The sequence below is a fragment of the Parus major genome, chromosome 10, assembly GCF_001522545.3.
Source record: "Parus major isolate Abel chromosome 10, Parus_major1.1, whole genome shotgun sequence".
Lineage (NCBI taxonomy): Eukaryota > Metazoa > Chordata > Aves > Passeriformes > Paridae > Parus > Parus major.
This window is the reverse complement of record NC_031779.1, coordinates 8,700,908-8,725,533: the sequence shown is the minus strand read 5'-3', so window position 1 is coordinate 8,725,533 and position 24,626 is coordinate 8,700,908. Positions and strand designations below refer to the sequence as shown.

General features: G+C 37.6%; 1 protein-coding gene across 2 annotated transcripts in view; it reads left to right on the top strand.

The window, feature by feature from the left end:
- DMXL2 (Dmx like 2) overlaps positions 1-24,626 on the top strand; it is a 47,964-nt gene that overhangs the window by 21,864 nt on the left and 1,474 nt on the right. Inside the window, exons 16-43 of one of the 2 annotated variants that reach the window (XM_015638696.3) lie at positions 728-847; positions 1,301-1,528; positions 2,243-3,922; positions 4,204-4,314; positions 5,026-5,195; positions 5,742-5,839; positions 6,000-6,165; positions 7,140-7,404; positions 8,009-9,096; positions 10,082-10,273; positions 11,016-11,092; positions 11,377-11,507; positions 12,143-12,391; positions 13,981-14,162; positions 14,470-14,600; positions 15,092-15,177; positions 15,407-15,608; positions 16,748-16,865; positions 17,641-17,703; positions 18,101-18,187; positions 18,267-18,388; positions 19,027-19,165; positions 19,546-19,606; positions 19,683-19,810; positions 21,286-21,363; positions 21,964-22,055; positions 22,627-22,679; positions 23,321-23,538. In XM_015638696.3, coding sequence (XP_015494182.1) covers positions 728-847; positions 1,301-1,528; positions 2,243-3,922; positions 4,204-4,314; positions 5,026-5,195; positions 5,742-5,839; positions 6,000-6,165; positions 7,140-7,404; positions 8,009-9,096; positions 10,082-10,273; positions 11,016-11,092; positions 11,377-11,507; positions 12,143-12,391; positions 13,981-14,162; positions 14,470-14,600; positions 15,092-15,177; positions 15,407-15,608; positions 16,748-16,865; positions 17,641-17,703; positions 18,101-18,187; positions 18,267-18,388; positions 19,027-19,165; positions 19,546-19,606; positions 19,683-19,810; positions 21,286-21,363; positions 21,964-22,055; positions 22,627-22,679; positions 23,321-23,538 — 6,335 coding nt within the window. The remainder of the gene's footprint in view (positions 1-727; positions 848-1,300; positions 1,529-2,242; positions 3,923-4,203; positions 4,315-5,025; positions 5,196-5,741; positions 5,840-5,999; positions 6,166-7,139; positions 7,405-8,008; positions 9,097-10,081; positions 10,274-11,015; positions 11,093-11,376; positions 11,508-12,142; positions 12,392-13,980; positions 14,163-14,469; positions 14,601-15,091; positions 15,178-15,406; positions 15,609-16,747; positions 16,866-17,640; positions 17,704-18,100; positions 18,188-18,266; positions 18,389-19,026; positions 19,166-19,545; positions 19,607-19,682; positions 19,811-21,285; positions 21,364-21,963; positions 22,056-22,626; positions 22,680-23,320; positions 23,539-24,626) is intronic. The other variant, XM_015638697.1, reaches the window with a different exon arrangement.

The following is a 24,626-nucleotide window of genomic DNA, read 5'->3' as shown; positions in this document are numbered from 1 at the left end:
ATAACTAATATGAATAAATTGGTAGCAAAATATATTCTTCAGGGATACTAAAATCTAGCTGGCATGTGGTAATTTACTTTTAAATGAGAATCTGTAAAATTCAGTGAAATGGCTGTTATGTATTGCTCATATGAATTGTTGCTAAATGGTGTTAAACAAAGACATTCTAATTGCTCAGAGTGAAACAATTTATATGATAAAGTACATTTTTCAAAGTGCATATGTTATATATAAAAATGTGAACAGAAGCAAATTTTCTGCATCAATAGGTAGTTGCAGGTGATGATGTCAATATATCTGGCTTTCAAGTTAGTACAATGGAAAGTCCCTGAGGAGTTTGATAGTAGACTTGAAACTTCAAAAGAAAAAAGAAGAAACCAAGCAGGTAGAAGAGTCTATAATCTGGCAAAATGGTTCAAACTGAATGGGAAGGCAAATATCTAATAAATTACATTTGTCATTAGTACTCTGATTGTCTGTAAGTTAGTATCTATTTTGTAATTATTCTGTTGTCAAGAGCAATCAAAATGTCAATGCATGCTACCAGTGGTACTGTTTCAATATTTTGTTTAAACTCTAACCGTTATTTCAAAGACGAAAGTGGGGTTTTTATTGTCAATTTTTAGAGAATCTTTTGCTATGGAAAAATTATTTATGTTGAATATAAATGTTATGACCCTATATGAATATATATGTTTATATATTATATATAATATGTAAATTACAGGGTATCGTCCACCACCTTTCTCAGAGAAGTTCTACCTGGTAGTAATTGAAAAAGACAGTAGTGGCTGCTCTGTTCTTCAAATGTGGCACCTTCATCTCAAATCTGTGCAAGCCTGTTTAGGTGAGTGATTGTAATTTTCTTAGAGAGGCAGTTCTATCATATTACTTAGAATAAAACAAACTTTGGTTGTTTATTATAAAACAAATTGTGTCACCTTTGCCAAGCAGAAGCCTGAAAACCAAGGATCTTCAGAATAATGTATCAATGTAACAGAAGCAGTAAAACTCCTTACAAACATTGGTTGCATTCTATACCAATAACAATATAAAATTGTGTTGATGGGGTGAGTAATGTACTTAAGCAGTGGTTTATTTCAAACTACCAGTATTCAGAATGTTACGGATGTCTTAAGTGAATAGTCACAGCATGCAATAAAACTGACACAGCCTGCACACATCATATAATTATTTAGTGTGCAACTTGAGCTCATGTATAAAGAAATAAATTTAATTATGAGATATTCATGCCTTGTCCTTACAATTTTTTGACCCTGCTGGCATTTTTTTAATATAGCAAAACCAACTGAAGCATCTTCAGCAGATAATAAGCTTAGTGTACCTGAGCAGAAGAGTGTGGATTCTTCTCCAGATGTATCACCTGGCATAGGTCCTATACCACGATCTTCATCAATTGCTAATCTTCAGACTGCTAGTAAACTCATTTTGAGCTCCAGACTTGTGTATAGCCAACCACTGGATCTTCCTGTTGGTGTGGAAGTAGTAAGAGCAACTCCTTCAGCAGGTAACTGTAACAGCTTTTTCTATGCAGTTGGTCCATTGATTTATCTCCTAGTTTGTGGACTTGTGTCTCCCCAGCCTATAAGATTCTGATTTACTGATATAGGAAACACAGGACTGAAAAGGTGCTTTCAAATCATGCCCATGTCATGTTACTCTTCTGGAAGTGTATCAAGTCCCCACAGGAAAGCTGTTCCTAAACTTTTTGCTCTAATATTTGGAAATGTAACTTTTAGTCTTAATCTATTAATGAACAATTTATATTCATTTGTCAGCATTCCTGTGTTTGGTATACAGTGGATTTTTTTACCTGATGCACTTACACCTTCTTATTGTCTTTCTGTCTCTCCTGTTGTTATTTTTTTCCCTTTCCCTCTTAGGTTTCCTTTTGGTGGGTTATATGAGCCTAATCTTAACTTCCTTACTCTCATTTGATTAAGGTTATATATTTCTCTCATTGTTCTAAGAATCCTTCTCTGAATTAGTTCAGTTCCAGTTTACCTTCTTTGAATAGTGACCTGAAATGCAGATGATAGGTGATGTTCAAGCTGCAAGACTGTTACCAGCTCTGATTTAATTTGCTCTTATCCAAATCCAAATTAAAAAATAACACCAGATTGTAAAGTTCTCTAGCAGTCGATAGATAGTGTTATGTCTGCCCTAATCATATAAGCATTCTGTCTATTACTAAAAGTAAATATGTTTGTTCTGACTTCAGGTCACTTGAGTTCCTCGTCAATATACCCTGTCTGCCTCGCACCTTATTTGATAGTAACGTCCTGTTCGGACAACAAAGTGCGGTTCTGGAGGTGCACTGTAGAGACAGACCTGAGCAGCAAAGCTGAAGAGAAGGAGACGTACCACTGGAGAAAATGGCCATTAATGAATGATGAAGGGGAAGACAACAGCAGTACAGTGAGCATTGTAGGGAGGCCTGTTGCTGTTAGCTGTTCTTACACAGGACGTCTTGCAGTAGCATACAAACAACCCATACAGCATAATGGGTTTGTTTCCAAAGAATTTTCCATGCATGTTTGTATACTTGAATGTGAGTCTACTGGAGGATCAGAGTGGGTTTTGGAACAGACAATTCATCTGGACGATTTAGTTAAGGTTGGAAGTGTCCTTGACTCAAGGGTCAGTGTGGATAGTAATTTATTTGTTTACAGTAAGTCAGATGCTTTTTTGAATAAAGACAAATACCTGGTACCCAGTATCAAGCATTTGGTGCATTTGGACTGGGTTTCAAAAGAAGATGGCTCACATATACTGACAGTTGGAGTGGGTGCCAACATCTTCATGTATGGAAGGCTTTCAGGGATTGTAACAGATCAAACCAGCAGCAAAGAGGGAGTAGCTGTCATCACCCTGCCACTAGGAGGGAGCATAAAACAAGGTGTGAAGTCAAAGTGGGTGTTGCTGAGGTCCATTGATTTGGTTTCGTCCGTGGATGGCACTCCTTCCCTGCCTGTGTCTCTGTCCTGGGTGAGAGATGGAATACTGGTGGTGGGAATGGACTGTGAAATGCACGTTTATGCCCAGTGGAAACATGCAGTCAAGTTTGGTAATGGAGAAAGTGATGTTTTTGCTTCTGAAGACTCAACAACACCAGATCCGTTCAAAACAAGCGCAGTAGTGAAGAAGACCAGTGTAATTGATGGGGCAGGTATTGTGGATGATGTTTTTGGCACTCCAACTGTAATTCAGGATGGGGGCCTCTTTGAAGCTGCTCATGTTCTTTCACCTACTCTACCCCAGTATCATCCAACCCAGTTGTTAGAACTGATGGACCTGGGCAAAGTTCGCCGAGCCAAAGCCATTCTGTCGCATTTAGTTAAATGCATTGCAGGAGAAGTTGCGATAGTCAAAGACACAGAAGCTGGAGAAGGGACTGGTCCTAAACGCCATCTTTCTCGCACCATCAGTGTGAGTGGCAGTACTGCCAAGGATACCATCACTGCTGGGAAAGATGGTACCCGAGACTACACAGAGATAGACTCGATTCCCCCACTGCCACTGTATGCACTGCTTGCTGCAGATCAGGATGCCACTTACGTCGCTGAAGAAACTTCTAAAATACCTCAGGGCTCTGAAGACCATGCAAAGAGAAAAACAGAGGATCAGTACTCGGATCTGTTCCAGATTCAACCTGTTACAACTGAAGACTTTATAGATTTTGAGCCTGAAAAGAGGGAGAGTAAATCCAAAGTTATTAATCTGTCACAGTATGGGCCAACTTACTTTGGCCGAGAACACGCCAGTGTCCTTTCAAGCCACCTGATGCACTCAAGTCTGCCAGGCCTCACTCGACTGGAGCAGATGTTCCTTGTAGCTTTGGCAGACACTGTGGCCACAACAAGCACTGAACTGGATGAGAACAGAGATAAGAATTACTCAGGTTAGTAACTGAGATATTATTGAATTAACATTCTTGTTCTTCTCAGCAAATGTAAACTTAGTCTTTGGGTATTCTGGGATAACAAAGCTGTATCAGGTTAGATACAGTAGGAAAGAAAAACAGATGTAAATATCGACTTGTAGTTCATACATAATAAATAACTTGTTGTTCAGGTTCTCAGCAGCCTTAGAAATATACATTCCTCACACACTGTTGTGATAACTTGTATACATGTCTACTGTAGTCAGCTGCATGTTCAAAGTGTGTTTTATATGGCACAGGAAGAGATACCTTAGATGAATGTGGCCTCCGGTACCTGCTGGCCATGCGCTTGCACACCTGCCTGCTGACATCCCTGCCTCCCCTGTACCGTGTGCAGCTGCTCCACCAAGGTAACCCTCACACCATCTGCTTACCTTTGATTCTTAATGTCATATTTCTATTATCTGCATTCATTTTCTATTTCATTAAGGCCATTATCTTGCAAAGGCTCGGTGTAGGCTTCCCTACATATACTGTAAATAGCAAAAAATACAGCTCTAGAGTAGAAGATTCTGGCCTATCCAGTTCAAGGCATGAATAAATTCCCCAATCAGATAAAACACAGATTGTATATGTAATTAATTTTTTCTGCTGGAAGAATTAAGACATTTCCTTACATGAGTGTGGGTTTATCTTAAAGAATATTTTATTATTTTCATCACAGCAGGTTGGGGTTTTTTCTCATTTGAGTAAATGCTGTTGTGAAATACTGAAAACGAAAGAAGTTACCACCTAAAGAGCAGAGAGAAAGGTTTCTGGCCTAAAATGGGTCTGCTTCTGTGATAACAGAATATTTTTCCTTCAGTCCCTCAACATATAATTCTTATATATTTATGAATGATGTACTGGAAAATTATGAAAGAAGTACAGTGGAGAGAACATCCCTAACAAGCAAATATATATTTTTGCTGTTCCTTTAACAGTTCTACTTCCTTTTGAGGGAGTTGATGTCTGTCAGATGTACCCAGCTTGGAGACCCCACTTTGCATCCCTGACATATTCCATTTACTTATTAGATACTCTTAGTCTTCTGAATTGTATGGGTTTATGTTGTTGTTTAGGCCTGTCAACTTGCCATTTTGCATGGGCTTTCCATTCTGAGGCTGAGGAGGAGTTGATCAATATGATTCCTGCTATCCAGAAGGGAGACCCACAGTGGTCTGAACTGAGAGCTATGGGCATTGGTTGGTGGGTCAGGAATATCAACACTCTTCGAAGGTGCATCGAGAAGGTACTTTTTACTGGTTACAGATTCTAGCTCCATGCTGTTAAATGTGCCTACTGTAGTAAATTTCCAAGTCATCTAATGTAAAAATACATTTTTAAATGTTAGAGTTTAATCAAAGAATCCAGAAGCAAAACAATTATCCTAGTACTCCAAATCAAATTACATGAGAGCCCTGTATAAAACCCAGGGTTCATTCAAGAAATACTGCTACTAGCTTAAGTATTTTTAAGTAATGTATTGCCAGAGGAATTTCACCTAATAGTATGAGTTACTGTAACAATTTCAAATAAAGTATTTTTATTTGTCCATTCCTGAAGTCCCACTGTGCTTGAGAGGGGTTGCTATCTGCAATAGTGTTGTTCTTCTGACTCTTAAAAGCATTTACAGTGTAGAGCTCTGTTACATAGGAATAAAACATTCTCACAGAAATTACTTTGCTGCTTTGTAGAGCTGTCTACCTGGCCATCCTCTGTGACATAGAGCACATGTTATTTAGGTAAAAGCAGCTTTTGTATTTTCATCAATAATAGTAGGCTTTGTTCACTACAGGTTGCAAAAGCTTCATTCCAGAGGAACAATGATGCCTTAGATGCTGCACTTTTTTACCTTGCTATGAAGAAAAAGGCAGTGGTGTGGGGTCTGTTTAGGTGAGTTCTGCTAACTTGAAATTTGATTAAATCTTAATTGAACCAGGAATGCAAAGCAGAACTCGTTCAAGAGTAGAGTTTAATTTCAAGTAATGTTGTTCAATGATAGTATGCTAAGGTACATAATAAATAGCTCTATACATTGCATTTCTTTATACAGGTCCCAGCATGATGAAAAGATGACTGCCTTTTTCAGCCACAACTTCAATGAAGACCGATGGCGTAAAGCTGCTTTAAAAAATGCTTTTGCTTTGTTGGGAAAACAACGTTTTGAGCAGTCAGCTGCATTTTTCTTGCTAGCAGGTTCACTAAAAGATGCTATAGAGGTATCCACTTTTGAGAAATTAAGTTTCAGTTTCTAATTTGACCTGTTACTGCATTCTTACTAGCTCTTCTCTGACAAAGTTTTTACAGATTGTGGCAGCACAAATGGGACGGTATGTCCACATAGGACCCCCCCTTGTGCCCTGCAGACATACCATTTACCTCTACAGTACTGTGAAAAACAGCTGGGAAGCTGATTTAAAGGCCAGAATAATCCTTCAGATACACCATTCCTCAGTAGAAGCACTCTTGGGAGTACCAGCTGTGACCCTTATGGCAAAACTTTGTTCAAACTACACAATTAAGTTGTAGCACTCTATTCAGCCTCCAGCTATTCTGCATAACCTATTGGTACAACATTAAGTAAAAAAAAAAAAAAAGAAGTCAAGAGTTCTCTTCTGAAGCAGTTCTGGGATCCCTTTTTAGTGGAGTTATGATGCTGCTTGCCACAAGGGAGGTGGGAGCTGTGAGAAGGATCATAAGCTAAGCAGTATCTCTCAGGAGAGGATGGGAGATAGAGAACCTTTAAAATACCTGCCTATTATTTACAATATGTTTGTCTTCACTTGAGAATCTATTTTCTGCATTATGTATTTAATTCTGGACAAGATGGTGTGAAAAATATCTTACCAGTTACGTAATAACATGGAAGTTGGAGGTGTAATTATTCTACTAGATAGAATAAAAATAGTCATCTTTATCTTCTGCCATATTAATTTTTTAATGCTATGTACTGCTATGCATAAAAAACAGAAAAAATACACCTCTTTCCAAACAAAGGAAAATGTTACTTACATATATATAATGGATATACATCACTTACCACATTTTTGACCTGAAGGTTAATTTATACTACAAAGAACAGATAAGAGGAGAAAAAAAATTATCTGTTCTGTAAACATATATTGCTATTTACTTTATTTTATAGACCTCTCTTTTCCTCAGAAAACAACCTTTTCCCCACTGCTTATCATAGGTGTGCCTTGAGAAGATGGAAGACATCCAGTTGGCCATGGTCATTGCTCGTTTGTATGAATCTGAGTTTGAGACCTCTGTCACATACACCTCCATTCTCTATGAAAAGATTTTGGGTTGCCAGAAGGATGGAACTGGGTTCAGCTGTACTAAGTTGCATTCTGATCCATTTCTGAGAAGTATTGCATACTGGATAATGAAAGATTACACACGAGCACTGGATACACTGTTGGAACAAACACCCAAAGATGATGATGAAAACCCAGGTAAGGGAAAAATTATTAATCTGATAGGGCAAACTTATTAAGAAAAAGAAGAGTGGGAGAAATGCTTTAAATATAAATATCTGTTTTCTTTCCAAGGGTTGTTTTCAACCCTCTAACACCAAACTTAGTTTCTGTTAGCTAAGCTGAAGAGAGCTGTCTTTGACACTTCCATACAATACTTCTCTAGTAATGAATGGTTGGTGTTTTTTCCAGTGGACTTAAATTCTTATTCTTACTTCTAGGAATTAGCAATATTGTAGCAGGATTTTCTATCCCATCTCTTCAACATATAATTCCCTATAGGAATTTCCTTTGGGAAGTCTCTGCCTGGATGATCATCTCAGCTGCCTTTTAGCTTAGCTGAGTGCAATGTAACTGTGAGGCAAATTATAGAATTTCTATGTTTCTGCTCATCCAGCTCATACCTTTATTCTTTTTGTGGGGAATAAGAAATTATTTCATATTATTTTGATAACTAGACCCAAAATTGTCTTTGTTTGTGTGTTTTGATAAATCTATAATGCAGGAAATAACTGCAGAACAGAATAATACCATCTAAAAGGCATTTTCAGTAGATGTCACTCATCTCTGTTTGATTCCTCAGTTATTGTCAAATCCTGCAATCCTGTGGTGTTCAGTTTTTACAACTATCTTCGGACACACCCTTTGCTCATCCGGAGATACTTCAGCTCACCAGAAGGAACTCTGGCCACCTTAGGTCTAAAAACTGAGAAAAGCTTTGTTGATAAGATTAATCTTATAGAAAGAAAATTATTCTTCACTACTGCGAACGCTCATTTTAAAGTGGGCTGCCCTGTACTAGCTCTTGAAGTCCTTTCCAAAATTCCAAAAATAAGAAAAAAGTCTCCTGTAGCTGGAGAAAAAGACTCATCCAGTCCTTCAATCCAGGCTGATGTTTCAGATTCCAAAGCCCTACAGGATGGTGCTGGAAGTGGTGACATAGACTGGTCAAAACCCATTTCAGCTTCCTTTGGTTTGGAGAGCACTGTTGAATCTGCAGCACAATTTGACTGGAGTCAACCAGCAGTAAAATTTGATGATGAGCCTCTTACTCTTGATTGGGGTGAAGACAAAAATGGGTCAGATGAAGAAGACAAGGATGTTGGGATAATGATGAAAAAGTCCGATTCTAAGAGTGAAGATGAGAGGACGTCAGACACCAGCGTGGCTCAAACACCACATGGGGAGGTTGCTGAGGCAGGAGACACTGAGGTTGATGTTATTGCTGAGCAGCTGAAGTTCAGAGCCTGTTTGAAAATCCTTATGACTGAACTGAGGACTTTGGCTACAGGTTACGAAGTGGATGGAGGAAAGCTCAGATTTCAGCTGTACAACTGGCTGGAAAAAGAGATTGCTGCTATGCATGAAATATGCAACCACGATGCAGGGGACAAAGACTACTGTAAAACATACACCAAAGTAAATGGGGATCTGCTTGACCCCGAAGATATTATGGATAAGCCAGACATTGGCTCCTACGAACGGCACCAGATCGAAAGACGGAGGTTGCAGGCAAAGCGAGAGCACGCTGAGAGACGGAAGTGGTGGCTGCAGAAGAACCAAGCTCTTCTCAGAGTTTTTCTCAGTTACTGTAGTCTTCACGGGGCACAGGGTGGAGGTTTAGCATCTGTAAGGATGGAGCTGAAGTTCTTGCTGCAGGAGTCACAGCAGGTAAAGTAAATTTGACTGATTACTATTGATGAATGTGAACAGTTCTAGACTGTCAGTTATGTCAAATGCATGAGTGTGTGCCTAAACAGATGCTGCTAATATTCTGAAAGTCTAATGATCATGATAACGTTAATGTTCTTGGAGAAAGAACTTGCTATTTAAGTGTACTGCTTTTCCTGATGTGGATTATTTGGTTCTGAAGAATCTGCTATGTGACACTGAAGATCAGGCTACTTATGATTATGGAATATAAATGTTGCTGTTTTATATTGTAGCTGCAGCATTGTATGTGTTACTATGACATAATTTTGGTCACAGTTTCTAAGTGCCTGTTAATAAATTAAATCCACATGAAATAAAACAAAATCTCATTCACAGACCTCTGCAAATCATGCAAAGGAGCTACAAGGGGTCTTGGCTTCAAGGCTCAACAAATAGTACAAAGTCAGACTACTCTCTTTATTCTGTTATGGCATTTTCTACATTTCATACAAGAAGAGGTATTTTACAGCAAATATTAATTACTAGACTGAGCTGCAGCAGATAATCTGATACTGGGAAGTCTTTCAACAGGCTTTAGTCCTAGATTTCTCCTATTTCAGGGGCAACAGACAGCTGTTATGGTGGTACTTGGCTTAGAATGCACATTAAAGAATTTTTTTAAGTTCTGTTTGTTTCTCCTTGAGAAACTCAGATGACTACAAATTTGACTTTGTTACTAAACTTAGACCAGTGACTATTGTATCAACTTTTGCTACTGCAAGTACATTTTTAGTTAGTTTCTTAGCAGAAAATCCTCCTAATAACACCTTGTTATTATAGTCATTAATAACTTGCTTTTGACAGTAAAATCTTGTCTATACTGAGTAGACAGCAGTGGAAGAGGATAAATAACCTGGGAAATATACTGAAGATGCAAAATCATCTCTATTTTAATTTTTTTTTCAAAGCAATGATTTTAAATTCAATCTTTTCTTTTAAACAGGAAACTACTGTAAAGCAACTTCAGTCTCCACTTCCACTACCCACAACATTACCACTGCTTTCTGCGAGCATAGCATCCACAAAAACTGTGATAGCTAATCCTGTGCTGTACTTAAACAACCACATCCATGATATACTTTACACTATTGTGCAGATGAAATCACCACCACATCCTAATATTGAAGATGTCAAGGTAATTCATAGCTTTAATCTAAGGCCTAATGTTTGATGAAATGGAAAGATTTTAGTAGGAAAAGACAGGAAAGAGCACAGGGTGAGTTTAGGAAAGTTTACTTTTTTAACAGTTGGACAGTACCATTTTCTTCACACTGCAGATTTCATTGAACTTTCCAATAAATCCTTGCATTTCCTCTTTTTAAGAACTGGACTGTTTTTGTTGCATTATGAGGCAGAACCAATTATTTTCTTACTCCTGGAGACTAATGGAATTTATAAGCACATAAATGAGGTAAAAAAAAGAGATTTTAGATAAAAGTATTATATCATGACTACACAAACTTTGTATATGGAGTAGCTATTACTACATTGAACTGCAGTGTTATATAGTTCAGCTTCCAGGAACCATTCCATCAAATTCATTGTCATAACAGGACATGCTTAAACACTGCTTCAGTATGCTCATTTACTGTGGCTGTTCTGTATTAGAATCAAGTTAATTGTCTTGATATGATATTAGAAGGTGTTGACTGCCATCAAATTGTCTTGAACAAACAGTTGTGATTTTTTAAGCACTGCACTGTAAACTTAAAGTAACATTCAGTTACTATTTCTTACACTTGGTTTAAAACTAGAACAGTCCTGCAGAACACATTTTCAATAGCTGCTAGAAAGAAATGTATTTTACTCATATTCTTATATCATTTACTCTATACTTTTATATAAAACATATAGCTTATTGGTTCTCTTTATTTTAGGTGTACACACTTCATTCTTTAGCAGCTTCACTTTCTGCATCCATTTATCAAGCACTATGTGACAGCCACAGCTACAGGTAAAGAGGGAAGTTTTCATACAGTCCTACAATTTGCAGTGTACTTTGTGCATCCTGAATGAAAATTCTTCCTGCATGTGACTTTAAAAGGGATTAAATGTTTGTGCATGGGTAAAGATACTTGTACACATTAAATGCTGCTAACTTGGATATGCCAAATCAATTTCACACAGATAAAATAACACCAACCATTCAGGGTTTTCAATAAACAGTAGGAAAATATGATGTCACTCTCACTTGAGACACTCACTTTCTCATCAGAAAAAAAATTTATTTGTATGTAGCAGTCAAACAGAAGCAAATCAGTTCACTGGGATGGTTTATCAAGGCCTGCTTTTGAGTGATCGACGCAGACTGAGGACAGAAAGCATTGAAGAGCACGCAACTCCAAACTCATCTCCTGCTCAGTGGCCTGGTGAGACTAACATAAGGTTACTTTTACCTCCACTGGATGAGCTCCATGTGCCAGAATTATTTCACTGTCCTGTATGAGGGATGAAATAGTGGGAAATCAATGACAAATGTTTCTATCTTAGTTCTCAAAATAGTAACAGCCTGTCACTTTTTCACGTATCAAAACAAATAAAAATAAACTTTTTATATGGCAAACATCTTGCTTGAAGAAACCATGATCTTTAGGATAAACTTAAAGATGATCTGTCACCCCAAAATTATTTCCTCCAGTCTGCCTAACCCCCCAGCAAGGTTACCTCTATTTTCTCCACAGTACTGTCCTACATGTATGCTGTACTGGTATAGCCATCAAAGCAGCTAATTCTGATGCATGAACTGTTGAAATGGTGCAGGAATTTCATAGGCACACTAAACTTCCCATAGTATTTGCAGAGAAGTGCAGTGCAAAAGTCCCACACCCAAGAAGGCTTTTTGAAATTTTGATCTTTATGATTTTAAGAAAACTGCTAATAGAATGTTTCATCTAAATAAAAGCATGATGTGCCTACTAGTGTTTACCATAAAGTGTAGAGTAAAACGCCTTCTTTTTGTGCATTTGTCCTACTCATTTAATCCCAGAATTTTTCCTCTTTGCAGGTGTTAGTTCACTTATCAACCTCTTAAGCTCAGCTCAGGATGAAGACCAGCCAAAGCTGAACATCCTGCTGTGTGAAGCTGTTGTGGCCGTGTACCTGAGCCTGCTGATCCATGCCCTGGCCACCAACTCGTGTAACGAGCTGTTCCGGCTGGCGGCGCACCCGCTCAACAGCCGCATGTGGGCTGCTGTCTTCGGAGGGGGCGTCAAGCTGCTCGTGAAACCCCGCAGGCAGTCCGAAAACATCCCAGGTACACTGCTGTCTTTGTGTCTTTTGCACTTGGGTGCACTTTATACCTCCTACTGACCTAGGAGGAGAGCCTTCCTTCCTTTTAAAGACCAAAGCAGAATTTAAGAAACTACTCTCAAGAAAACTGTTACATTAGCTAAAAAGGCTGAGACAAATAATAGCTTTGCAGTTGTCCTTTGTATGGCATCCAGCACATTTTGAATTTGCCATAAAAACTGTACAGTTACTATAATAATAAAAGTAATAGTAGGTGCTTACTTATAACATTTTCCAGGACTTTCAGACATTATTTTTAGGGGGAAAAAAACCCCAGGTGATATAAATCAGTGTTAGTACCTATGGGTTTTTGTATGGATGAGTGTTGTTATTTAATGGTTGCACTACCTAGGGAACAGTATTTCTGAAATCAGTTTCTACTGCAAGGTAGGTTTTCACCTAGCACAAGACCACAAAGAAGAAATACCAACTTCATCTGGCAGAAAAACAGCTCATGCATATGTAAACTCCAACTAAACCCAGGATTTTTACAAAGACTGATGAGCAAGTGTTAAAATGCTGCATGAAAAGCAAAACTGGAGATTGAATTCAGACTCTGAAGACAAAGACAGATACAACCATTTGTGATAAAATTCAGCAGTACTGAAAATCACATCACACAGACTTTAAAATCACCAATAGGCTTCAAACTTACGCAAAAATTAGATATTCCCTCTCCAGAATTTAAAACCAAACAGTAATAAGGCATTGCACTATTACAAGTATGCACAAAAGGTATTTGTCCTATGGAATAAGTTAAATGCATTTAGGGCAGTTATTTTCATAAAGTGATAGTATTAATAACTTCTGTAAGTCTTTTTATTTGAGATGTATTCTGTTTTCCTTTAACCTTCAAGCTGCTACAGCTTCTGATGTTTCAGAGGATGTTAACGAAGGTTTGTAAAGACTTGCAGTGTAGATGAGTGTTGGTAGTGGCTTTTTAGACAAAAAGAATAGTTTTTAAATACCTAGCTCCCTTGTAATAAAGTAAGTGTGATCTTCAATGTTGCCTGGCCAATAACACTTTGAAAAACAAATTCCACATTAATATTTTGGTTACTATTAAGGCATTTAAAATCATAACACTTTAAAGTAGACTTCAGTTGTCAAAAAGCCTATCTTTCTATTCAAATTTTCATCACTACACTAAGAATTCTTTGGTTTATATTTGAGTAGCTGCTAATTGTGCAGCATACTGTTTAGTAATATTTTCCATATTGCTTTATTTCTCAACAAAGTTTCTGAGTTTCTTTCTTGAGAAATTTTTCAGCTTAAAAACTTTTTAAAAGCTACTTCTCCTAAGAACTTAATCCACTATGTAAATGTAAAGTAAAATGTATTTTTCATAATATATCCAATGCCTAAATGCCACAGTTATTGAATTTATCAAAATGAAACTTTTTTATTATTACACTTACTTTATTTAGGCTGGCTTTGACTTTAAATCAGTAGAAATTAGTACCAATAACAGTGGTGTTAGTTGTTTCAGTTATAAAATACATACATTTTAAAGATGCAATACTAATATCAGCTTTTTTAATTACCTGAATTTAGCACCTCCTCTTCCATCAGAAGAAATGGATAAACACCGCCGTAGGTTTAACATGAGAATGCTGGTGCCAGGAAGACCTGTAAAAGACAGCAATGTACCACCACCTGTACCTGCAGAAAGACCTTCTTATAAAGAAAAGTTTATTCCTCCAGAGCTCAGCATGTGGGACTATTTTATGGCAAAGGTAATTGAAAATTCCATTAGGTTTTAAAGGACAAAAATAAAGTGAAAATTTTGAGCACTGTTAGTAGTAGGATGCAGAATATTATGCTCATAATAAAAGATAAAGACCTACAAGTCTATTACTTGATTTTCAAAACATGCCTCTTGTCAATAATAGTGATTAACACTTTTCCCCCTCGCTAATTACTTGTATTTTTAGGGCCATTGACTTACAGGTTAAATTGCTACCATTTAAACTCTAAGAGAATCATAAGTGAAGTGAGAGAAGAGAGTATTGTTTTTATAGAGACTTTTGCTTTGCATTGCAGCCCTTTCTCCCTTTGTCAGACAGTGGTGTTATATACGATTCTGATGAAAGCATTCACAGTGATGAGGAGGAGGACGACGCTTTCCTCTCCGATGTGCAGATCCAGGAGCACACAGATGCCAATTCTTACAGGTCAGCAGAAGATGTCACTATTTTAAAATAATTATGTCATATGCTTACCTTTGCTTCCAAATTAAAAAAAAAACAGACATGGATCTTCTGCACCATCCAACATAAGTTAAACAATTTTAGTACTATGGGCAGACTTGTCTATGGCAGTGGGATTACAGAAATTACAAATTCTTGTCACAATAACAGTTCCCCATTTACTTGCCAGAAAAAAGGGGATTAGGAAGTTAAAGTTATGTGGTTTGCAGTTTTTGGGGAGGGGAAAACAACTGAGAAAAACCCATTTTCATTTTTAACAGTCAACATAAGGTACCACAATGCCAGCTCTAAAATAATGAATTAGACTGCAAGCATGTGGTTTTTGAATGAGGAACAGGTTAAATAGAACCTTTCTACAGTGTTTTTATAACCTGTGCATTTGCTTGAAGAATTAAAATACTCTGTAGAGAATGTTAATTTTTTTTAACATGACTAAATCTATTCTTTTTATATAGCTGGGCTCTTCTACATCTGACAATGGTAAAATTAGTTCTGCACAACATTAAGAACTTCTTTCCCATCGCTGGTCTGGAATTCACTGGTATGCTAAACTCTGCTTTACATTTAATTTTTCTGTATATGTGGCTTTCTGTCAGACTTCATGTTTTAACTTTAAAATTCAAATAATTAAATACATTATTTATTACAATTGCCAACATGTACATTTCCTTTCAAGTTTTTTTTTTAATTGTTATGTTATTGTGGGGATTTATACTCGTTGTAACTTTATTTTTTTCTCTGAGCCATACTTTATTAATATTTCTGTTTAGATCTTCCTGTAACATCTCCATTGGGCATTGCTGTAATAAAAAATTTGGAACACTGGGAACAGATTCTTCAAGATAGAATGGACCAGTTTGAAGGTCCACCTCCAAACTACATCAATACTTACCCCAGTGACCTTGGTGTAGGGGCAGGACCAGCTATTCTCCGCAATAAAGCAATGATTGAACCTGAAAATACACCATTCAAGTAAGTATTTTTTCTAGCAAAAACATATTCTTTGATAACAGAAATTCTAAAGAGTTTCATTTCCTCTTTATGTTCAACAGCCAAACGAAGGTTGTCTAGCTCTTAGGTCTAGTAGGAAATATTCTACAGAAACCATTTTCCCACATCCCTTTGCTCATTCTTATGCAGCTGCAGCAGCCTTTACTTACTCTGCTGCACCTTTCACAGCTGCAACAAGAAAGGAAAATGATGAAAGAGCAGAAGTTGTAGGAATTGAAGGCAGTGGCTGCTGCTGGGAACACCTAATTCAACCTGTTTTACTATTCCTTCAGTAGCAGTTGTCTCTCACCCTATCCCAGCAACAGAAGAGTTATGTAATACATGCAGATGTCTGGAGGAGGAGAAAGACAGTTGTACTAAGGTCTTTTTGAGGCTAATTCTCCTGTGTTTAGACAATGTCATGCCTGGAGGTGTCTGTAAATGCAGATAGCGAGCTGTGTTTTTGACTCAAAAATAGCTTGCTTTTCTCAATATATTAAACTACAACTGAGTCAACAGTGCAAAATGGCTCAGCAGTGCCCTGGCAGCCAGGAGAGCCAAGTGTGTCCTGGGGAGCACCAGGCCCAGCTGGGCAGGGAGGGGATTGTCCCTGTCTGCTCTGGGCTGGGACAACCTCACCTCACTCACTGAGGCAGGTTTGGGTACCACAATATAATGAGGATATTAAACTATTAGAGAGCACCCAAAGGAGGGCAGTGAAGATGGTGAAAGGTCTGGAGGTGAAGCTGTGTGAGGAGCAGCTGGAGACACTTGGTTTGTTCAGCCTGGGGGAGACTGAGGGGACACCTCACTGCAGGTACAGCTCCCTTGGTAGGGGAAGAGGAGGGGCAGGCTCTGATCTCTGCTCTCTGGTGACAGTGACAGGACACAAGGGAATGGCCTGAAGCTGTGTCAGGGGTGGTTTAGGTGTGTAATTAGAAAAAGGTTCTTCACCCAGAAGGTGAGCACTGGAACAGACTCCCTGGGGAAGGGGGCACAGAGATGTTTGGTCAACACTCTCAGGCACACAGTGGAATTCTTAGACTTGAGTTAGACTTCAATCATCCTCATGGGTCCCCTCCAACTCAGGATACTTTCTTTCCTTCCTCTGCTTTATCCAGATCAAAGGATTACTCAGCTCTTCCAGCAAAAAGGCTCTGGCATTTTCTTGTGAAGCAAGAACTTCTTCAAGAGACTTTCATAAGATATATATTCACAAAGAAAAGAAAGCAGAGTGAGGTAAACAAAAGATGTAATTTTTTTAAAAAAACAAAGCTCAAGTATAACTGTTCCTCGGTCTCCTCAGTATTTAATTTGCCTTCCCATTTTTCATTGACATTTCAGTTTCTCTCATTTAACAATTTTTGGATTTTTTTCAAAATCAACATAACTGTCACGTTGTTGATTGGGATATCAACTAAACCAAATATTTTTAAACATGACATATGTCATTTTTATGACTATCCTAATAAACAGAACATTTGCAGTAACAGTAATAAGCAAAGAAATTTGAATATTTTTTTTTGTGCGTGTGTCATACTGAAAAAGAAATTTAAATGTGCTATTCATTTGTGTATATGTATATATGCATGAGTAATATATACATATAAAAGTAATATTATATAGTAATATATAATATGGGGCTTTACAAATTGTGCCAGTTACAACTGCTATGTTCTAGCTGAAAATTTAAGCCAACACATAAATACCATGGGAAATAAGTATATTATTTAATATCTTTTAGAATTCCTGTAAGTATGGAGTTTGTGTGTGTATTACTCCTCCATTTATTTAGTATATCATACATTTTGTGTTCATCTAGGAGGCATTACATTTTAAGTGAGTTTGTTTAGATTCCTGTCTTAGTTTCTGTGCCTTTTATAAAAAATTAAAAATACATTTGTCATCATTTACTGACAGAGTGGCCTTTAAAATCTAGTTTGGAATGTTTCATTCTTTTTTTATATTTGTTTGTGCATGTGTTTTGTGTTTGTGACTGTGTGATGTTATGTAGTCTGTAGAAGATCGTGTGGAGCAGGTCAAACAAAACTGCGTAGCAGAAGATCACAAAAACAAGGTAGTATCCCTTCTCCCAAACCTCTAGCACATTCTTAAAAGTTCTGTGGAACTGGCTTTTTTTTTCCTAATGTGACTAACAGAAGCTGTATGTTCTGTGTAGTCTGTGTGACAGGCTTTTAATCCATGAACTAACTTCAGATGTCCTGATAATTGGGATGAGTGAACACCTTGTAAATAGTGTTGCACACACAACTTTGTGTTTCTCACACTCAAATCACTTTTGGCTTCTAGAACACCAAAGAGTATGAGAAGTCTAAAGTTTAGCTACTGAAACAATGCTAAGGCCACTGAACTTTTCTTGCATGAATTTTATTTTTATAGATTTTTGCACTCTGAATGTACCACTACAAAATGGATTTTCGTGCTAATTGAAGTTTTTTATAAATGTTTTGTAGGTTGAAGCAGATCTTGGATACCCTGGAGGAAAAGCAAAAATCATTCACAAAGAATCAGATATGATAATGGCATTTGCCGTTAACAAGGTAAGTCTCTAATACTACTAAAAATGTAATAAAATATCTTAATTATAGTTAGTATAAATTTTGTGTTTGTGCTGCATAGGCAAACAGCAATGAAATTGTTTTGGCATCTACACATGATGTTCAAGAACTTGATATTTCAGCTCTACTGGCTGCTCAATCATTTATATGGATTGGGGAAGAATATGACAGAGAGTCTAAAAGGTAGGATTGTTTCTTTGTGGTTATATTAATAAGAGTATTGATTTTCTGCGAGGCTGTATCTATATTACCTGTGTAAGCACAAACAGAGCATACAAACAACATTAATTACTGTTCTTCAGTAGGTTTCAGGTTGTTTTGCAAGTATGGGAAGGCAAGAGAATGATTACTGTCTTTAGGCAAGCCTGCACTGCAGAGTGAAGTAAAATCCCATGTGGTGATAAGATAATAAAGTGCTACCTTGGACACCCTGCAGCTCCCTTGCATCAGTGCAGTGTGGAGGGCAGCTGTGGCAGCTGATGCTGATTGTTCCTCCATTGCTGAGGACTGTGAATGCATCAGCTGCAGTGAGCACCCCTCTGTACCAGCTCCCTGCACACTGCACACACAGGTCAGGAGCAGCCCAGCAATATTCTTCTCAAGGGAGCTTATGTTCTTATATTGGGATCATCTCTTGAGATTAAACATGGAGAGATTTGGGGTACGTGGAAGGAATTTGTACCGCATAAGTGCAGGAATTATCAATTTATAGTCTCATTATTGTTACTTCCTCTACCCACTGCCATTAGGCTCTTGACAAATAAGCAAAGGTCATTAGGAGCAAAGAAGCATTTGTTTAAAGCAGAACTGTTCTTTTACAGTTCTGATGACGTTGACTTCCGTGGTTCTACCACAACACTGGCTTCTTCAACTGCACCATCGTTTGGAGTGAGTCAGATCCAGCCATCTCCATCCATGCCCTGGCTGGGCACTGGGCAAACCAGCACTGGAGCTGGTGTGGTGAGTACTTCTGTGTGTGCAGCTCAGGAGAGTGGGCTGTTTATCATCTGTGTGCATTAGTCATCATACTGTCAATCCAGTATTGACATTAAAGGACAACAGCAACCAAGGCCAGGCCAAAAAGAAGGCCAAACTAAGCATTTTCTCATATACTGTGGCACAGAATTGTTGTGTTATAGGAAATAATGGCACAATCTGGGTGGTTTTCTTTCTTATGGGAACATTGATATAGGACCATTCAAATAATGTTAGTATAATAGATGCTTTTTTAACTAGGGGACACGCACCACATAAACAAATTTGAAAAGTATAAACAAAATTGAATAGTGTGTTTATGTCTTTTTCAAAATTATTTTAATTTTCCTTTGTTTCATATAAAGCTGATTAAAAGAAATCTGAATAACGTCAAGAGAATGGCTTCACATCCAGTCCATCAGTATTGTAAGTGAATCACTAGTATGGAATTAATAATTTTCTACAAAATACTGTAGTATTAATGATCATCTTTTAATCTTAGATCTTACAGGAGCACAAGATGGAAGTGTCCGAATGTTTGAGTGGACAAGGCCACAGCAGCTGGTGTGCTTCCAGCAGGCTGGGAATGCCAGGGTGACCAGGATGTATTTCAATGCCCAGGGAAATAAGGTAAGTACAACATGTAGGGTTTTGGTGGGGGTTGAAGTTTTCATTCATAAGGAAATGTTTGGTTGTGCTGTGACCTCTAAAGTAGTTTTAACTGCTGCCATGCAGAACTGTTAGGTTGCCCTAGAACAGTGTGTCGTGCATTTTGGCTGCATGTGGGAGCTTTGTAATAAACCCTGACCCTTATTCTCCTTTCTTTTCTGCTATCCCATATCCTATTTGCCACATATTCACACTATTTGTTCTCCCTCTTCAGAAATGTGTTCCTGTATGGTGACATTTTTAAAACTACAGAGATTCCTTATTTTATAGATGCACACTTGTATCTATAATAGAATCATTAAGGCTGGAAAAGACTTCCAAGACTGTCAGGTCCAGATGTCAATCAGTATAGGCACAGGTCTTCAAGTGCCTCCCACTTTGCATTCTGGCCAAGATAAAGTTTTCACAGAATGCATTACCTAGAAGAACCTGGAAGAGAGGGATAATTCAGCTCATGAGTTGAAGGCTGTAAGTGTACTCCACTAGAGTGGAGAGCAGAAAGAGTACAAAAAGATATGCTTTGGCCAGAAGTGACTCTATGAGGGATATGAGATGCACAAAGAAGAGTGGAGAAAGAAAGACAGACACTGGGAGGAATACCAACCTCTTCAGTTTTTCATGTAGTCCATTCTATTATTTTAACAGGTCTTGTCTGCATTTTTACTGACAAAATATTTAACTTCATTGTAGTTAAAAGCTATATGCTATAAAAAGTGAATTAAAGGAGTTTGGACATGACTGTACATAGCTAGAAAACAGCAAAGAGGAAATACCTGGAAATAGAAAGTGTCTCTCAACATAGCTATTTTCACATGGCATAGAATATAATTTAGACTTACTCTAAAAATGTGTTTTGATTGTGCTTTGAGATATTGCAGTCTTACCTTTATGTGGGAATTGATGTTAAGTCAGAAATTAAGATGTACGTATTGTTGCTATGCTTCACATGAAGCTCATCAGGCAGTACTTGTGAAACTCAACTAAAGAGAAAATATAAAATTAATTATAAATATTTCTAAAATTATTTTGTAAAATATTCACAGATCACACTGCATAGAGTACACAATATTTAATGTTATTTATTTTGGTTAATATAGCTCAGTCATTTTACCATTCATGACTACAATCTTTCCACAATTGTTCTTATCATGCTTTTATGGCATCTTACTTTTTTAAGTATTTTCAAGTACAGTCATGGAGTAATCATGCCTTTGTTAGCTTTAGCATCTAACATGAGGATTTGAAAGATAAGCTTCCACTCTTTCTCCATTTCCAGAAAAGAACTGAGTATGCAGGAGAGCATCAATCATTAAATAATCATTAAACATCAGCACTGAACTCACTTGGTTTCTAAACTAGGTTTTTTTTGACTTGACAATCATGAAGCATCCAGTAGCCACCATGTAATGCTAATAAATGCAGTTTGTTCCTTGCAGTGTGGTGTTGCTGATGGTGAAGGCTTTCTAAGTATCTGGCAAGTAAACCAAACCACCTCAAATCCCAAGCCCTACCTGGTAAGTAATTGCAATTTTTTTATTGTTATTATTATTGTAGAGGAAAGCAAAGTCTTTGAAACTTGAGACAGGCCCAGAGTGTATGACTTTCATGAGACATGTTTGATTTTGGTGCTTTTTAATTGGCACACTTCATCAAAACAACTGCAAAGTTTCAGTGATACATCTTTGGAAAACCAATTGCACAATAACCATAAACTACAGTGTAATTACAAATACTCCTTCAACATTAGCCTTGTTTAAATTAAAAATTAGAGCCATGACTAATGACTTTATAACCCCAAAACTTAGTAAAAATACACTCTTCAATACATTTTACTGCTTCTTAACGTGAAGACCATGCTTAATTTAAAACTCAAGCTTTAATTTAAAACTGAGACACAATACAGCAGATTTGTTCTTTGGCACTTATTGTACTATCTTTCCATTTTATACTGGATTTTAATCCATTGTTCCATTCTCAGTTTCAAACTGACAGTTATTAAGCTTTGTTTCAAAGACTCTTTGTGTTTTACTCTCACTGACATCAGACTGACAGTTATTTTGATGCAAATAACAACTGGTAAGATTGCACTTTTCTGTTTGTTTTGTTTTTAATAGAGTTGGCAGTGCCACAGTAAAACCACAAGTGACTTTGCATTTATAACCTCTTCAAGTCTAGTTGCTACATCGGGACAATCCAATGATAACAGGTGTGTTTAAAGAAACAATGAAGAATTTCAAAACTATTTATTCACCTCCCTTAACTTGCTAAGCTCTTGGGCATTAATGTGTGGCTGACATTTTAAAGCTCATTGTTCTAAGTTTTGTTACAGCTTGAATTTGCCAGATAATTCCTTTGACTATCATTTCTTCAGTTGCTTGTTTCCAAGTTTAGTTTGCGTGAGGAGTGGTCAATAGTTAACCAATTTTTTTCAAGTTTTATTCCAAAAGCAGCTACTTTAACATGATGCTGTTGCTGGAGTTAGAAATCTGTTCAGCAAAGCAGGGTAATTCTTTTTCTCTGAAAAGAATAAGATCTATAATTATTTGACACAACCTTTGATCAGTACACATTTTAAGGGTAGAAGGTATAGTTCCACTAAGAAGCATAAAAGAGCAAAGAAAATAATTAAAAGTCTTCTTTGCAAATGCTCTCCAGTGACTACAGAGTGTTCAGTTCTGTCTTCTGGACTGAAATAAAATGTGAACACTTTTGGAGTCACCTCACCCCATGAATGATGTAGCATTAGGCCATAATGATATTGGTTTTTTCTCCCTCAGAAATGTGTGCCTCTGGGACACCTTGGTTTCATCTGGAAACAATCTTATTCATGGTAAGTACTGTGGTGAAAATTAAACCTCTGCTTCTTTCTGACTAAGGAAACACTGCTTGCATGTGCATTTGGTGCAAGGGGAAAACCTTACACTGGGGAACAGGTTCAGGTTTCTGTTGCACACTAATACATGCACCAGACTGGTTCTCCGTGCTCTCTAGCATTATGTTAATCTGCTCTATATGGAAAAGTATGAAGAAAGAACATCACAGAATGGTTTGGGTTGGAAGGGTCCTTAAAAATCGTCTCTTCCCATTCACCTTGCCCTGGGCAAGGACACTTCACTAGACCTGATTGTTCAAGATCAGCTGTACTTCTTTTAAATCAGGAATTTACCTGAACTTCATATGGTGAATTTTATATTTTCCCAAATTTTAAACTTTCATCAGGTCATTCAGGTATGACCTTGTAAATGTAGTCTAAAGTAACTTAGACTGAATATCATGCTTTCTTGTGCATTAGATCTAAGTATCTCTTATGAGAGCAATAAGCTGTCAGCTGATAAGACATTACCTATATGAAGGAATGTGTCTGCAAAGCTAGAAAATACTCAGGTAGCAATTTATAGAAAAAATGCATTTTAAGATTGAGAGCTACTTACAGTTTCAAATCTATTAAATTCTGACATCCTTCTTCTTCAGCCTTCACTTGTCATGACCATGGTGCCACAGTACTTCAGTATGCACCCAAGCATCAGCTGCTCATTTCTGGAGGTAGGAAGGGATATATCTGCATCTTTGACATCAGACAGAGGCAAATCCTTTTCACCTTCCAAGCACACGAGTCAGCTGTTAAGGCCCTTGCACTGGATCCTTCCGAGGACTATTTTGTTACGGGCTCGGCCGAAGGCAACATGAAGGTAAGGACAGATGGAGGAGCTGGGTTCTGGAGGAGGGTGTTTGGCTGAAGTAGTGTACTGTCATATGTAAATAGCCAGATAAATGCAGTAACAAAACAAAAACAAACCCCAAACCTACGCTTGATGTACAGTCTGCTTGCTTTACATTTATAATGTAAACTGAAATATACTGGTAGACTTCTAAAGCAAGCAGGTTCTGTCCTCCACTAAAGAATAAGTCTTTTTAAGGTTGCGAGGCTGATTTTAAGTGGATAAAACAAAGTGCATGGTTCTGAAATCTTACCTTTGTTTTTTCTCTCACTAAAAATTGTTCTGGCTCTGCCATTGGACATTTCATTGTAACACAGAGGGTGCTCATCAACTTCAACATTGTGTAAAGTTTCTGTATCACCAGGTTCTATTTTTTTCTCATGATGCCGTAGCCCCAGACAGTTACTGAGAGGTCAAGAGTAGCAAGAAACAAACACCAACATGAAAACAAACAAATGAAACAAAACAAAACAAAACAAAAACAAGAAATACAGTCCCAGTTTTATGGGGCATTTTACCTGAATACTAAAGGAAGGAAATATGACATGGTAGAGAGAAGTTGAGTACAGTTTCTTTTCTTTTAACTGGAGGACTGCTTAACAGGGGCTTTCATGGCCTGGCCTTGATGAGGCTCCTGCTACTTAGGACACAACAGGCAGCCGTGCTTCCTACTTCTCTGCATGCTTATTAATTGTGCAGCTTAGTCTCTGCAGCATTCCTTAGCAGGAAAGCATTTCCAGCTGCTGGAAAGCTGACAGTAGTCATCTTGGATGAAAATGCTATCCATTTCTGCAGCTTTCACAGGGGGAAGCTGGGAGGAGGACTCTGATCAGGTAACACAAGGTAGCTTCACCCTGCCCAATACACAGCTGGTCCACAGTACGGCAGTCTTACACTGCATCAGGAGCCTCTCAAGACTCTTGGACCTGTAGTAATTGTTGCAATGAGGCAACAAAAAAATCCTTTATCTTTGCTGAAGAGAGTTTAGAACAGCCAGGAATCTGAAACATTAGGGGGGAAAATACAAATCTTTTAATATTCATCTCCTTTTGTCACTC